Source organism: Mus pahari, chromosome 20 (genome assembly GCF_900095145.1).
Source record: "Mus pahari chromosome 20, PAHARI_EIJ_v1.1, whole genome shotgun sequence".
In the NCBI taxonomy this organism is placed as follows: Eukaryota; Metazoa; Chordata; class Mammalia; order Rodentia; family Muridae; genus Mus; species Mus pahari.
Window position 1 is genome coordinate 15,541,256 of NC_034609.1, and position 17,637 is coordinate 15,558,892.

At 38.7% G+C, this 17,637-nt stretch overlaps 1 protein-coding gene across 3 annotated transcripts in view; it reads right to left on the bottom strand.

The window, feature by feature from the left end:
- Rpgrip1l (RPGRIP1 like) overlaps positions 1 to 17,637 on the bottom strand; it is a 96,226-nt gene that overhangs the window by 40,287 nt on the left and 38,302 nt on the right. For 2 of the 3 annotated variants that reach the window (XM_029532588.1, XM_029532585.1), the window contains exons 11-18: positions 17,017 to 17,028; positions 16,611 to 16,717; positions 16,117 to 16,167; positions 15,284 to 15,463; positions 14,574 to 14,691; positions 11,511 to 11,963; positions 7,465 to 7,616; positions 4,666 to 5,044 (exon numbers count right to left, since the gene is read on the bottom strand). In XM_029532588.1, coding sequence (XP_029388448.1) covers positions 4,666 to 5,044; positions 7,465 to 7,616; positions 11,511 to 11,963; positions 14,574 to 14,691; positions 15,284 to 15,463; positions 16,117 to 16,167; positions 16,611 to 16,717; positions 17,017 to 17,028 — 1,452 coding nt within the window. The remainder of the gene's footprint in view (positions 1 to 4,665; positions 5,045 to 7,464; positions 7,617 to 11,510; positions 11,964 to 14,573; positions 14,692 to 15,283; positions 15,464 to 16,116; positions 16,168 to 16,610; positions 16,718 to 17,016; positions 17,029 to 17,637) is intronic. The other variant, XM_021220360.2, reaches the window with a different exon arrangement.

The following is a 17,637-nucleotide window of genomic DNA, read 5'->3' on the forward strand; positions in this document are numbered from 1 at the left end:
AATCCCAGCACTTGAGAGGCAGAGGCTGGTAGATCTGTCTGGCCAGCTTGGTCTGCAAGGCAAATTCCAGACAGCCAGGGTCACTCATAGAAACCTTGTCTCAAACAAACAAACCATCAAACAAACAAAATCAGATTTCATGCTAGTAACTTAACAGCACATCTGAAAGCTCTAGAAGAAAAAAACAACCACACCCAAAAAGGAGTAGACATATATATATCAGGGCTGAAATCAATAAAGTAGAATTAAAACATACAAAGAATCAATGAAGCAAAGAATTGTTTCTTTGAGAAAATCATTAAGATTGACAAACTTTTATACAAATTAAAAGACAGAGAATATCCAAACTTACAAAATTAGACATGGAAAGGTAGATTTAACAACAGACACTGATGAAATCCAGGGAATCATAAGAACATACTTAAAAAAAAACTATACCAAATTGGAAAATCTAAAAGAAATGGGTGATTTTCTTGATACACAGTACTTACAAAGTTAACTCAACATCAGATAAGCAATTTCAACAGACCTATTGCCCCTAGTGAAACAGAGGCAGTAATTAAGTCTCCCAACAAAACAAGCCCAGGGGCAGATGATGATTTTAGAAAAGAATTCTACCAGACCACAAGAGTTAATGCCAATACTCCTCAAATTATTCTAGAAAATATAAGCAGAAGGAGCATTGCCCAATTTGTTTTACAAGGCCACAGTTACTCTGCTACTGAAGCCACATACAGATACGGTAAAGAGAATTACAACTAATTTTCCTTTTGAAAATAGATGCAAAAATTCTCAATAAAACACTTGCAAACCAAATCCTAGAACACATCAAAAAGATCACCCACTATGATCAAGTAGGCTTCATCTTAGAGATGCAGGAATGGCTCAACATCCATAAATTGATAAATGTAATCCACCATATAGACAAGCAAAAACTCCACATGATTATATCATTAGAGGCCAAAAACAGCTTTGACAAAAATCCAACATTCCTTCATAATAAATGGATAATAATTCAAAGCAATTCCACTAAACCAGGAACAAGACACGGCTGTCCACTCTCTCCATACCTATTCAATATAGTAAGTACGTGAAGTCTTAGCTACAGCAATAAGGCAACTGAAGGAGATCAAAGGGATACAAATTGGGAAGGAAGAAGTCTAAGTATCTTTATTTGTAAATGATATGATAGTATACATTAAATGACTCTAAAAATTCCACTGGGAAATTCCTATAGCTGATAAATACCTCCAGCAAAGTAGCTGGATACAAAATTAACTCACAAAAATCAGCAGCTCTCCTGTATACACAAATAACAAAGGGGCTGAGAGAGAAATCAGGGAAACCACACTTTTAACAGCTTCAACTTATATATGTTTGGATAAATCTAACCGAGCAAATGAAAGACATGGAAGAAAGAAACTGAAGAAGATAGAATATGGAAAGATCTCCCATGCTCATGAATTTATAAAGTAGGAATGGTCATCCTACCAAAAATCAATCTACAGATTCAGTGCAATCCCCATCAAAATTCCAACCCAATTCTTCACAGAAATTGAAAAACAAATTTCAGCTTCATATGGAAACATACACACACAAAAACGCAGTATAGCTAAAATAATCTGGAATAAAAAAACAAAAAACAAAAAACAACCCAACACAAACAACAACAACAACAACCCAACTGCTGGTGGTATTAGCATGCCAGGTTTCATGTTGCACCACAGAGCTATAGTAATATAAACAGCACTGTACTGGCACAAAACCAGACATGTCCATCAATGGAATTGAAGACCCAGATATAAGTCCACATATCTACAGATCGCTGAGTTTTGACAAAGAATCTAAAAACATACACTGGGGAAAAGGCAGCACCCTGAGCAAATGGTGTTGATCAAACTAGATGTCTGCACGTTGAATAATGCAAATTAATCCATCTTTATCAGCCTGTATAAAACTCAGTTCACATGGATCAAGGACCAGACACCCTGAATCTTACAGAAGGGAAACTGGGGAATGGTCTTAAACTCATAGGCACAGGAAAAGACTTTCTGAACAGACCAGTGAAAAAGCACAGGCACCAAGTCAGCAACTAATAAATGGATGACCTCGTGGCACTAAGAAGCTGTGTGTGGTATAGGACCACAGCGAAGGTAAAGGAGCAGAATGGCTTTTTTTTTTTAAATAGTAATTTCACATCTGATAGAGGGTTTGTATTTAAAATATGTAAAGAAATATGAAAAACCCCTTGACATCAAGAAAACAAGCCAATTTAAAAAATGGGGTTGCAGAACTGAAGCAGAGAGTTTTCAAAGGATGAAACAAAAATGACCAAGAAACACTTAAATGTTCAGCATCCTTAGTCATCAGGTAAATGCAAATCAAGACTACTTTGAGATTTCATCTTAAACCAGTCAGAATTACCAAGATCAATAAAGCAAATGAAAGCTTATACTGTCAAGGATGTTGGGAAAGGGAACATCTCTTCATTGCTCATGAGAGTACAAACTTGTACAACCACAATGGAAATGATTGTGGCAGTTTCTTAAGAGGCTGGCAATAGGTCTAGGTCAAGATCTAGTTATACCACCCTTGAGCATATACCCAGGGACTCTACATCCTACCACAGAAAGAAAGACTTGCTTATCCACATTTATCACTGCTCTATATGTAAGAGCAAGAAAGAAACTACAAATAGCTTACATGTCCACCAGCTGATGAATAAATATGAAAATGACTATATTACACAATGGAATATTACTAAGCTATTAAAAAAACCAAAATTATGAACATTTCAGGTAAATAGATGGGGCTAACAAGACAAAACAAAAACAAAACCCCAAACAATCCTGAGTGAGGTAGTCCAGACCCAAAAGACAAATTTTATATGTGCACATGACTTTCTAAATGTTTAATAGGCATATATGGCCACAGAGTTTATGTTCCAAGTAAGAGACTTGGGGGAAGGGAGGATATCTCAAGGAAGGAGAAATGGATTACTAGGTTGTAGAGGCAGGAGGGAGGATGTAGTGGAAGAATTAAATGGGGAGGGGTGGATGAAAAAGGGAAGAGAAAGAGCATGGGAAGGGATGACTAAAACTAAAGGCTACCTGAGAGGTCATGTGGAAACCTATCCCCTAGAAGCCTCCTAAAATATATACATATTTGAAAGAAGTGTTCATGGAGTCACCAAATAAAGGGTGGAGCCAATGCCCCATCCAGATCTCTTTCACCACCAAGTAAAATGTCTAATACCAGAAATGGGTTACATCTAGCTGAATATGAAGAGTTGGCTGAAGGGGGTCCCTTGATAAACTCCTAGCAGAAGAAATATAAGAAGAAACATATCAAGTCACAGACTATTCAAAATCTCAAACAAAACCTTAAAGGCAGCATCATGTTTATGTGAATCACGTCGCTATGTGGCTTCTTAGAGTAACTGGCTTCCTGAAGACAGTGCTTTCTTTGCTGCACTACACGTGCTAGGCAACAAAGCAAACCCAACAATCAAACTACTATCCAGCAAGATTATCTTACAAAAAATTCAAAGAAAAACTAAGACTATCTCAAGATCACAATGACTGAAACCAGTTGCTAGCCACAGACCTGATTTGCAGCAATTACTTAAGCTTTCTTCAGGCTGAAAGAAAAAGGTAACTCAGACCTACACATCTGATAGGGACCAACAGGGCAACTGCATACAAAACTATAAGAGATCATGAAAATATCTTTTCTTTTCTCCTCTTAACTGTTTAAAAGATAAGTATATAAACCACTAGTTATAAATTATATTGTTGGGTTCATAACCAACATAACCATAAATGGAGCAAGGAAATGACTTCATGGTAAGGACATAAGTCAGTGAAAATAAATACCCCACAGGAATAAATAAATACCCCAAATAGTAACTATAGGTAAATATCACAATCTCTATAATTACAATCTCTTCTTTCTCTTCACTTCATCACAGGATTACAGAAAACAATTAGAACCTCTCATTATTGTTTTTAATATCTATGTGCAAAAGTGGTGGGGTAGGAAGGAAAGACAGTAATGGGGAAGAGAGGTGACTCTAGCCATAGCATGTTATATGCATATATGAAAATATCATAATGTAACTCACTGTTTTGTGCAATTAATATACACCAATAAAAATGTCAAAATAGGGCTGCTGAGATGGCTCAGTGGGTAAGAGCACCCGACTGCTCTTCCAAAGGTCCGGAGTTCAAATCCCAGCGACCATATGGTAGCTCATAACCATCTGTAAAAAGATCTGACACACTCTTCTGGAGTGTCTGAAGACAGCTACAGTGTACTTACATATAATAAATAAATAAATATTTAAAAAAATGTCAAAATATAGGCATCCTATGTGCATATATATGGCAGTAACAACACAAAAGAGGAAAGAGAGAACATTAGACTTCTTATCTTTTAATGTAATCAGTTAGTATTACTTTTAAGTACACCATAAACACCCTCAAACATGGAAAATGCTGTGGTTTCAAGCAAGGAAATAACTAAAAATATAAACAGTATTATAGACATGAAATACAAAAATGTTTAAGGTTAGAAAAATTAGTTGCTAATAAATCATAGCGGTAACACTAAAGAATACTTCATGTTTGCTTTTACAATTTTCTAGAATCAAGAACATATTCTTACCTGAGATACACCTGTCATGTGCCAGGGAGATCAGAGGCACATTGACTTTCCCCATGTAAATATTCTCCTGGGTATCACTATCATCAAAAACATAAAAACTCAGAGACTCTGACTTAAGGTATCGATCCAAATCCATATTCATTGGCACTGGGAAACACATGTGGTCATCAAACTGTGGGTCGTTGCTACTGGGAATGATGGCTGTATCATGGTCTGGAAAATCAAAAAACGTGTATACCACATATGCGTGTGGCTGCAGGTGGCTCACTCGGGACTGGAGGCCGGTGCAGCATTTTACTGTAACGTGAAGTTCATTCAAGTTGCCGTCTGTGGACTCTGCTGGGCTGATCTGAGCAGTTGTGGCTGCCTGCCGACTTGACTGGAAGAAAATACGTATTTGTATTATAGAAATAATACAATTAAAGTTAACTATCAGCTTCCAACCTCCAAACAAAAGTTTGTAAGTGGACAAAACTACATTCTTTCATATCAAAGTTATTTTCTCAGCAAAAAAGAATCTTATTCAAAACTGACATGCCTCAGAACAGCACGATGAGAAACCTGGCACACGTGAGGATACACATCCTGTGCTACTAGAAGCAAACACTGTAACCAAGGATATTTGTAGAAACTGGACCCAAAATCAAATGAGACAAAAGTTAATGTGATGGTCTTTAATTCTGCCCAATAACTGATGAGCCAAGTGAGTGATGGGTCTGGAAAATGTCCTAACTAGAGGAGACTCACATGCTCACCCAGAGTGTGGTATGAGGCAGGACTGAGAGGGGAAAATGTTGGATTGGGGGAGTATTCCCCATGAGATGAGCAAAGGCATTGGGCAGAGCTGGAAATATTCTATGTCCCTCTTGGGAACACCAGTAAGCATACCAGATGTTAGAAAACATTTGCAGTAAGTGATAAATCTTTTATGGCTGAGATGGTTTGAGACAAAGAAATGCTAGTGTTCCAGTGCCTCCTTTAGTTTAGCTCTGGAGAACTTTCTACCATGCCCACTTCTGCAGTGCCAAACCTGGATTGAGCAAGAGATGCTGATCGCAGTGCCCCCAGTGGAGACCTCTGGTGGTGTGCAGTGGGAAATGGGAACTCTGAGCAGGTATGATACTTACCCAGGTGAGCTTGCACGGAACCAAGGAAGCTCAGTGGAATGATTTTTAAAGTATCACTCCCCGCTCCCCCACTGCCAAATCAATCCATTGAAGTTGAAAGCCCAGAAAACCCTAATTGTCATCCCTGTAATATTCTTTCAGTTTGTGCTGTGAAGACTACTAAGGGAAAGTGATCTCGGGGAAGCAGGTGCCTCCTTCGGTTTGAGAATCTACATTTAAGATGAAGTCAAAGAAAACATGCCTAGCAAAAGTAACCAAGATGACACTTCATGGATCTGTACAACAGAAACTTGGTTGGTTCCTCAGAAGCTCACATGTTTGGAAAAACATTAGAAGTCACTTTGCTCTCCACTTTTCTCTCAATACTGGCTCATTCTCCTTCAGACTTTGTATATTTCATTTTGCTGACTGACATGGTGGAAGATGGCTGCCATCAGCTCCAAATGTTACATGTTCCAGGCATGGAGAGTCTTGCTTTCCTTTGTTCTCAGAAGGCAAAGTCTGCCTGATCCAACTGGGGCCAAGGGGATAGATCTTAATCATAACGGGTGGACTACTGGACGAAATGGACGGGATCACCTAACCTAAACCTGGCCACCGGGGTCCAGAGCCATGGACATCATGGAAAGAAGACATAGAATTCCAACTGCACACAAGTTCAACACTTTCCTGCGGTGCTCGCTCCCTGGTGCTCGTATGCTTTGTTTCCCTTTGATACTAATGTTCTATATAAAAGGTCATCAACTCCAGAGTTCTATGATACTTAATTCAGTGCATTTACCAGCTCGTAGAACCAGTTGAAAATATGACTATTAATATTCAAAGAAATATGGTTTGGGGAATGGAGAACTGCATTTAAACTCCTGGTTTTCAGCAATAAAATATTGATTTTGTATTCTACTTTGTATTTCAAAAATCTATTGATATGAAACAGTTTGAAGGACGCTTAGAGTGGTACAATAGCTATTTCTTTAAGAACAGAATTCATTGATGAAGGTCTCCTGATGTGTAGCAACACTTCTCTAGTTATATTTTCTAAAAGTGTCTTGAGTACAAGGGAATTCCTTTGTATCAGTGGAACACCTCTGTATCTTGTAGTGGTTCAGTGAATATCTACAGGCAATAACACTGTGCAGAATGAACACACAAATGTCTGTGTGCTAATACCGATGCAGTCTGAATAAGGGATGGAGCGAAGCTAATGGTACAACATGTCAAGTTTTTTGTCTTTGTTTTGTTTTTCAGCATTGGGGAATGAACCAAGAGCCTGGCAAGCACACTAGGCAAGCACTCTACCACTGGGCTACATCGTCAGCCCTTCAAAAAAAAAAAAAAATGCGAGTCAGAGTCTTACAAAGTTGCCCAGGCTGGTTTTGAATCTGCAGTCTTGTGCAGCCAGTCTCCTGAGGGGCTGGGGTACCACTTATGTACCCCATCCCCAGCTAGACTTTGACTTTTCAGGATTATGCTGTAACTGGGAGAAAGTAGCACAGTATATACAAGTCAACTCTGTTCCTGTTACTTCCTGAGAGTCTGATTATTCTAAAATAAAAGGTTAAAAAAGCCACTTGATGCCAGTATAAAAAGAACAATTTCAGTTTAAGGCACAGGATATGAGGAGATAGTATAGATTCCTGTGCTATAAAAGGGTCTTACAGTCAAACAAGCTTACCAATTGCATTTTCTCTGGCTTCTTAAAATTTGATGTTATGTATCCTAATGCCTTTGCCCGCTCTCGATAAAGTCGAATGGCTTGATCCATGGGAACTCTTAATCGGAACCAGTACTCTACTGTGCCAAAATTTGGGATGTCTCCTTTAGTTCCTACATATAATCAATGCATGACCCACTGTTAAAATAGTCACATAAATGAGAATATATGCGAGTAAAATATACCAATGGCATTATACATTAAAGGCATAAACTTTATACAGAGTAAAATAATATGACTTGCACAAATGATGTTTGCTTGGCAAATGACAGAGATGAGGAAAAGTTACATCTGGAGTATGAATTTCACTGCATGTTAAATATTAAAGAGCCATGTCAAACTATGATTGAGCTATTTGAACTGGTATCATTTCAATCTTGCATATAAAGAAAAATCCAAACAGTGAATCAGATACTCTACAGATTCTTTTGGATACTGTGGTACTTTTCTTTAAACAAGTTGGACTCAATCTAGCCTGACATTTACAATATACAACCTCAAAATTATAAATATGACATTCCACATTCTGATTCAGCTTTTAAGGGACCGTTGGCATCCTTCCACTTCTTCGATGGACCACAAGCATATGGAAGAGGTCACAGTATGCTAAATGTGGCCTTGAATGGTACGTGCCCTGTGCACTCCACTCAGGCATCTTCTCTTTCTCTACCAAGACTTTGCTCATGGCTTCTGGAAGATTTAACAGCCCTGCATGTTCACTGCAGAGCTGGATGTCCTTACTGCACTGAGCAATTCAGTCTGTCTGTTCACAAAGGGTGTAGTATGCACACAACAGAGGTTTCTTAAGGGCAAGAACTGCAGATGCCTTCAAAATACTTCTTCCCAAGGGACTGGTACATAAGGAATTGTCTAAAAGAAAATTCTATAACTTTCTCTGAACATTACTATATTAATATATCATGCTTACTTAATCAATTTTTTTCTTACAAATGGGCTTCACCATTAATACTGAAAAATATTTAATATCTACCATTACTTTAAAAAGTCCCCAAAGAAGAGTACTACTACAGACATGTTTACTTATATATACATAAGGTATCTTTGGATGAAATTGTAGCCTTTGGTGAGATTCTGGGATGGCTAAGGACAGGAGGGGATAAAAGCACTTTAGTATTTTGATTTCTGAGGAATCTGTTATCTAAGCAGTGAGTCACTCAATCATAAAATAGAAGCCCTATTCAGACACTAAGTTGCCCTCCCTTCTCCTTCTCTCCTCAGAGGCCTGTTACTTGGCTTCTAGATGACCACATGCTCAAGTTTTCCTGCTGTGCACTGGCCCCTGTTTTCTTGGATGTTCCTTTTTCCTCTCTCTGAACCCAACCTTTTGAAGACTTCCAGTGCTCAGGCATTGGCCACATTCAACATATTGGCAAATACCTTTTTTTTTTTTTTTTTTTTTTGAGACTGGGTGTCTAGCTGAGGCTGGGCTCAAACTCACTATGACCTTGAACCAATGATACAAGTCACAGACCAGATGAAGTTTAACAAGGAAAGTCCAAGTGAGGATGCTTCAATCCCACTTAGAAGGGGTAAAAATAATCAGGCGAAGAAGAGGGAGGGACCTGGGTGGGAGAAAAGATGGGAAGGGGAAAAGAGGGGCACGATGAGATATTGGGGGGGGGGACAGGAAAGAAGCCCAGAGAACAGGAGAACGAGTGGAAGCACGCAGCTGTGGGGGTGGGGTGGGGAACTTTTCCTCTACTTATATTTAAGTGACCCCACCACTGATATTCTCTCCTGTGTTTGGCTGAGTCTAGTCTATTGGTGACATTTTCCACTGTGGGTTTTTAAATTTTGAAAAACTGAATTTTTCCCTTTTACCATCTCTCTGCCTCCACCACCCCCTTCAAATATTAATTTTCTTGCTGGATTTTTTTTTTTAAATCCATTTTGCTGACTTTTTCCTCAGTGTTGTTGAACTTTTTCTCCAGGTCCTAAACTGAATTAATCTTGTCTGTGTATCTTCTTTAGAGCTACTATTAACTTTTATTAGTGAGTCCTTGGGGTCTTCACCTGCGCTCTCACCCCCTTGAGGATGTTGGTGTCCAGCAGGTAAGGACTTAAGGACCTGTGACTTTTCTTTCTTTCTTTCTTTCTTTCTTTCTTTCTTTCTTTCTTTCTTTCTTTCTTTCTTTCTTTCTTTCTTTCTTTCTTTCTTTCTTTTTTTCTCCCCCTGTCCCTGCTCTCGAGACAGGGTTTCTCTGTGTAGCCCTGGCTGTCCTGGAACTCACTCTGTAGACCAGGCTGGCCTTGAACTCAGAGATCCACCTGCATCTGCCTCCCGAGGGCTGGGATCAAGGGCGTGGCCTTTGAGGAGACATGCTTCTTCTTGCCTTTCCATGTCTCCTATGTGTGATTTGTGTTTCTATTTGCTTAGATATCGATCCCAGTTTTACTTGAGGATTTCCTTATTGAGCAGCTTACACTTGAGGGCCCATTCCCTAGTATCAGAGAGCAAAGGCAACTGAAGTACTTTATAAGGTAACTAAAACATAATTAAAACCATGAAGGACTTGAATGGAAGTCTCTACATGGTTAGACCGTATGCTCCAACAGGCCTTTTTAAAAAAAATACGAGATTCAGTGCCAGGTGCAGATATACATCTCTATGAGTTGTCATCGAGGGCGGCCCCAGAGTATCTGAAAACAATGCAGGCTATGGCCACTGCTCTTGTCCCCCAGAATTAAATGGTAAAACAATATTGGTGGGGCCATCGCACACTTTGAATACAGGACACAGGAGAATGAACCTGGACCTAAACTGGAAGCTTCCCTACGATGGCTAGCTTCCACATGCCAGACAGTGCTATGGCATCTGTGGGCACACAATGTGTAGACTTTACATGCTATGATACTAACCTGCTGGGCAAGAAATGCCCACTGGTATGACAGTGCCATGATTGGTTTGGGGGTAACCACCTGCTATCTGAATACATTGGGGACTGCTCTATGGGAGGGAATATTTGCTTGTCCTGTAAACATGATCAAAAGCATATAGGGGGATGTAAGAGGGTAATGGGTACTGAATATACATTGTATATGTATACATAAATAAAATTGTTAAGTTAAAAATAAATTCATTAAAAAGTATTTTGGTAGAAGAAAAGAGTGGAAACATAAGAATAAAAAAGAATTTTAAAAAGTTGAAAATGAAATAGATTCCCCAATAATACATGTATAAACAAAATTAGATAAATATTTAAAGAAATTAGTAAAACCCTAATTTTTCAATATTGTGAAGCGAAAACACTACTGCAACAAGTGTATGAAAAGAAAAGTATGAGAAATTAGAAAAAAAAAAAAGAACCAACAAGATGAAGTTGAGATAGCTTCTTTTGGACATGATTTCAGCTATGTGCTCAGACATCGGGGGAGGGTCCAGATGAACTGGACTCATCTTTCCTGTGATGTGTGCTGGTGAAAAGTCTGAATTGCACATGACTCGGATGTCTGCTAGAGCTCTTTTTACCTTAGTTGCTGCTCTTCTTTACAAATCATGGGCCTGTGGTGGCTACTCTGAACTTTACAGTTGGTGCGCGCGTGTGTGTGTGTGTGTGTGTGTGTGTGTGTGTGTGTGTGTGTGTGTGTGGAGGGACATGTGTGGGTGTGTGTGTGGTCTTCCCCTCTAGGCATAGCCTTTGCCTGCCTTATTTGTCACTAACTACTATTCCTAGAATGCAGTAACAGTGTTGACATGTCCTTAGAAGCATGAGAAATGTAGTACAAATAACATTGTAATTAAAAGAGTATCAATATCAAAGTAAACACTTGGTAAGTTTAATGGCCATTCATAATGGCTATAAGTACTAATAGCAATTTTGCACCATCACTCATGACACTAAAGATAGTTCAGTCACCTGTGAGGAAAGATCACTGTCCCTACACAAAATGCCCTTAATGTGTGAGATAAGAATAATTTAGTATGCTAGTGAACGCATAATCCAACCTAGATATTAAAGCATCCAAAGATCATAAACTGTACTTACCAACTAAGCTTGTTGTGCAAAAAATTCTACCACTTTTTTCTAGAATCTCATGGAATCTCAGTTGACATGCTGCGATTGTTTCGTAATCTGTGCTGTGGGCTTGGTGGAGCTCCAGAGTGACAGTGCTCTTCTGAATGTACTGCAAAAATAAGTCATTGACATGGACAAGATACTGAGAAGTGAAGTTATATTCTGGGTAAAGGCCTCGCACTATGGGAGTTGTCTGCAGTTCAAAGTCATAGAAAGCGTAGGTACAGAAAGTGACAAGCTCTTTATCACCAGATGCCCGCAGGACTTCAGAAGAGAAGGTGACTTTGTTGATGTGGATTTCAAATAGATTTTCTCCTCGTTCTAGGTGGACGGTTTCATCAAATTCATCAACCGAGTCATCTGGCATGATTTCTGGTTTAAATTTGTACTGCTTAGTGCCATAGGCAATATCCTTTAACTGGGCTACAAGAGAAGACACATTTTAGAGAGGTTAAAACATCTGTGGATGCAAATGAGCTTCTGCAGTGGCCGGATGGCTGGGTGCTTTCAGGGAATATTCTCCATCTTACAGTCTATAACTGTACTGTTATTCTCTGCAAATGGTGTTCGTTAACAACAACAAAAAACCCCCAAGACTTGCTTTGATACTAGTCATTAAACAACAAAATCACAACTTCAAAATATATGCAACTGTAACTCATGAGTTTACAGTTGAAGACTGCAAATGAGAAGCATCACACCTGTTGTAAGGTAGCCTTAGCCAGCGATAGGAACAAGAAAGGTGAGTCAGAGCGGCACCGTGCACTCCTCCAGCTTTGTGATATCTGTTATCTTTCCTCTTACAAAGTCGATCTCTCTTTTCCTGGATACCACCTCTTTAGCTGACTAAGACATGTCTGCTTCTACTTTGGGGGAAGTAATATTGATTATGTTGATAAGTTTCACAGGCCTAAACTAAACAAATTTATTCTTTAAATGTGCAGTTAAAGGTACATCAGTTACATTTTATAAGACTAATTTTATAGATTATGCATCTTTCTATATGCACAGTTTGGAATAAAATGTGTCTCCAACTTCTCCTATAAGATCCCTTCTTCCCCCTTTAGGAGATCCTCTTCAGATGATGTCAGGAGGTAGTGCAGCTCTAGATCTGGCACTGCTGGGCCTTCTGCTATTTCTTTTTGTTTCTGCCTGACGAGTGCTCTCCGTTTTAAACTATTACTCTCTTTTGCTTCCGTGTCATTGTTCCCTCCTTCTCTCATTTTCTCCCCATCCTTTGTGGTTTTCTTCTCTGCTAGTTTGCTGGGTTCTACAATGCTAAGCACCAGCCTCTCTCAGCCTCTCTCATGCACATTATCTTCAGTACTTGAGTCTCCTATCTCGTCAGCGACTTTACACTCTTAGTTATTGAGGATCCCAAAAGTCTTTCGATAACAATTTATTCTTATTGTTATTGATCATACTGAAAAGAAAAAAATTAAAATAAAATTTAAAATATTAAAATATTAATTTTGAATCTTTTAATACACATAATAACCTATTACATGTTAATGAAAATCATAGTATTTATTCTTTCAAAGTTGTAATTTCCAAAAAATGAGAAAAGTGCCATTATTTTAATATTTTCAACTTTTAAGAAATGTTTTTAAAAAATATTTTTACAAATGTCTTTAGGGTCTTGACTTAATAGAAAACACCTGGAATATGAATCTGTGGCTGTGTTTAATTTGTTGTGATATCAGATATCATATAGTCCCTGAGAAACCCCATTATAAGCTTGTAAGAGAATAAAAATGAAAAATCACATTATTAATGCTATTATAAGACTAGTTTTATCCTTGTAGACTTCTGCATCAGCTTAGGAGAGCCTTGGGGGTTCTCAGACTGTACTTTGAGAACTTCTTGTCTCTGAAGAAGAACTAAGTGTCTTTATCTGACTGAACAGAACTTTCCAGAAGTCAAAGAGCACCCTGTACCTTTTTTTCCAAGTAGTAATCAATAAAATTTGTTTAATGCAGTTTTCTTGGTTAAAAGGAAGGTCACCAAGTGAAGACTTCATTCAAGTCTTTGCAAGCCTTTACTGGCATGCTTTGCCTTTGCCCTATTACTCCACAAACATAACCAAGCCTCTCAGGGTCTGAAACAAACTGCTAGAAAGCAAGAACGCAGATGGGGAAACAGAACACACACACACACACACACACACACACACGCACACGCACACGCACACACACACACACACACACACACACACACACGGACGGACGGTCGGACGGACGGACGGACGGTACGGGAAGTGACAGAAAGAAGCCAAGGGTTGTTCTGGCTTCTAGCTGGGGGAAGTGCATAGGGATAACTATCACTTGAGATGCAAAGTACAGAAACAGCTGGAGACAGTATGGCCCCTTCTGTGTTTAGATATATTCTTAGAATAGATTACTAGATAGCCCAGGTTGCCCAGGAACACATCATTGTGCCCAAACTGGCTTCGGACATGGATTCCTCCCACACTATCCTTTGAAAAGCTGGGATTACATGTGTGTACTGCCACACATGGCTTTCTTAGATGATTTTTCTATTTGGTGAAATTTGAAAATCACAATGAGGGCATTTCAGGTAAAGGGATGGTGGCTGAGTCAATCAGAGCCAGCTTTCTGCCATGCTAAGCACCAATTTAGATTGTGTGACACAGTAGGATATTTAATACTGTGATGTCAAGGAAGAAAGGAAGTTTAGGCCAGGAACTGGTGCTAGGACTAGGCAGAGTGAATCTAGCAGAGAGCTGGCTAAGGTGCACATGGTGCATAGAAGGAAATTCACAAAGGCCACCGGTGTGAGACTTGAGGCTGTGACACTTTATATAGTGCTTTGAAAGCTTGCCTACAATCCTGAATTTGAAAACAGTAAATTCTTGAAAAATCCTACTAAAAATTCCTGAGTAGAAAATCAGATGAAATAAGTCTTTCTGGTAACTTATTCCAGCTTCAAATTGGGGGAAAAATGAGCAGGAAGATACTGCGATCAAGGGTTTGGAAGGCATTTTCAACTGCCATAAAACTGTGCACGTTGTACCTTCAAGCTTTTGGATGCGTGCAGCCCTGATATCGAGAAGATGAACATATTGTTCCACTTTGAGTTCATAATCTTGTTGCAAATTTTCCATCTTCTGAGTCACTGTTTCAACTTCCATCTAAAAATAAGAGACAGAGAGGTCCGTGCTTATGATCATCCTATTTGCATCTGTCAGAGGCCTTTGAGCCGAGCATTTTAAGATGCAGCTTTAAAGCTCCCATGCTAGGATTCAAACATTTCTAGTTAAAAATTTAAAGCTACCATGCTATGAATCAAGCACTTCTAGTTAATTTTCAAAACCAGGATGATTTTTTACTATCTTTTGGATGGCTATTGGGAATTCTAAACCGCCGTGCCCTCCTGTCAGAGAGGTGACAGTGCGGTGATTCCACTGCTGTAGCTGGGTCTCCTTCCTACAGAGAGCTGACCTGGACAGCCTGGCGGGCTTTAGGATGAAAGCTGTGACAACACTGAAAGTAGGTGAGATTACTGCCACAAGGCTCCTCCAAAGACAAGGCTTGAATCATTTGTTTTTATACTATGTATCTCAATTCTCTAGTTACAGGGCTAAATGCCAGGAGTGTATTAATAATATTTAATAGTAGGTGACCATAGATAATAAAAGATAACGCAAAATGTTTCTCTGAGAAGACAACCATCAGGAGAATATCACAGAAAGTATACCTTTTCAAGTTAGTGTCTGAAAGTACCTGATAGTCTTTATTTATTTTATGTTGCATAATTAACATATTTCTTGTCTTTTCAAGTTCTTGTACTGTTTCTGCATGAGTTGCTTGAAGCTCTTTCATGGATCGATCTAGATCTTTATTAATTTTGCTGTCCACTTTTTCTAAAAATGAAAGATCTCCATTTTTTTGTTCTTTTTGAGCCTAAAGTAAAACCACAGTTTTTTTAAATTGAAACAAGGATGTATAGAATATGTATAGAATATGTATAGAATATAGATTTAACATGATAAATCAAGAAACATTCAGTTGAATTCATGATCTTCCATTTTTCTACTAGGAATAAAACAGTGCTAATATATATAGATGCACAGACATTTGGAACAATTACAGAGAAATAAAAAGAGTTCATTATCTTCATAACAAAAATGAAATCATAGACATTTTTTTCATCTGATCAAAATGTGCATTATGATATAAACAGAAAAAGTGTACATGTTCCTCAGAACTAGACAAGGCCTTAACTTATGGTTCAATACCTCACCTTAGAAGGCAAGCTTGGTTTTACAGTGGGCCAGTTAAAAATAAAGTGTTGAGGTCAAAGGGCTTTAAGTAAGAGTGCTGAGGTCTATTTTAATGTTCCTTTGATGTCACTATGAACTATGCCATAACTAACCATTCTTGAGCATTGCTCTCTCTCTCCTCCCTCCCCTACCATACATACATTCGCACTAAGATGCAGTGTGTTTTAAAAGATGCACAAACAATTCACTCTCTAAGCATAAGGTTGATGAAGGAAGGCCATCATGACTTTGAAGCAAGAGAATGGCACTGATGTCTAAGTGTGACGCCGCTACCTTTATAAGCAGGAGTGCTTCACTGAGGTCATCAGCATTGATGTCACTCTCCTGTAACAGAGAAAACCAAAGCTCACAGTGAGGACTAGTTCACAGCCCAGATTCCCACCACATTGACTAGCTAGCAGAACATACAGTGACTGAGGCAATGAACTTAAAAAAACCAAGTACTCAGCACATTTCAGCAACTCAGAACATCTGCTCAGAACATAAGTAACCAGGTATGTTAACTAATAAACCAAGTGACACGCCTATACTTCTTGCTATGTTGCATACTGTTTTTCCTCTGCTGAACACACACACATACACACACACACACACACACACACACACACACAGACACAGGCACACAGAGACACGTACAAAGACACATTCACACACACAGACACACAGACAGACACACACACACACACAAACACACACAGACACACAGACAGACAGACACACAGACAGACAGACACACAGACACAAAGTGAAGCAGGGAAGTGGTTCACCTGGTTAAAGAACTTCATGCGGTTCTGAAGTTCATGCAGCTGCTGCTTTTGCTGCAGACACTGCAGCTGTAGATCTCTATTCTCTTGAACCAGTTTCTCATTTTGGTCTTAAAAATAAAGTCAGCAGATTAGAAAGCTAAGTGAGAATGATGTCAAAAACACACGATAAGCTGGGTCTAGTATTGAATCAGAGAGCAAACAGCCAGCACCTCAGACAGAGGAGCAGGGGACAAGGTAGCAATGGGTATCATCATGTGTCCACCACATGGCTCACTTGCTCATCACAAACTCACGACTGATGTTCACAGCATTAACACAAGGAAACTGTGGTCTCTCGGACTTCAAAGGAACATTGTACTTAAAATGCCTAAAAATATATATTTCCAAGTATATGATTTTTACTTACTTATTAAGGGTCCTGAAAGACATGTAAAAAAAAATTATCTTTTAGTGTTCTGATTGACGTTTTTGGATTTTCTTTTCCTCACTTAACATAGATTCTTTGAGTTGAAACATGATCATTTATTTTATAAACTACAAATCTACAACTTAATCAAGCACACCCCTAACAAATCTGTCCCAACAGGAGATAGACTCTAAGGCAGAGCCCGTGATAACTCATGTTTACGGCATTTTCAGTTTACGGCATTCCTGCTGTTAGAAGCCACCTTTAAGGATAGCTCACCAGGACCCACGAGCATGACTATTAGGGAGAAATCAAGAAAACAGCAAATTCATACACTAATTTCTTAGTATCTGTATTAAACATGCTTAATTTTCCAGAGGATCTGTGTTCAATTTCCAGCAGCCATATGGTACCAATAACTCCAGTTCAAGGGGATTTGCTGCCCACTCTGGCCTCTGCAGGCACTGCATAACATGGTACACAGCGCAGATGCATCATTCTTTTTTTTTTTTTTTTTAAATTTTTAAAATTCAAAAAAATTTTTTTTTAGATTTTCTTTTTCTTTTTTTAAACTTATTTTATTAGATATTTTCTTCATTTACATTTCAAATGCTATCCTGA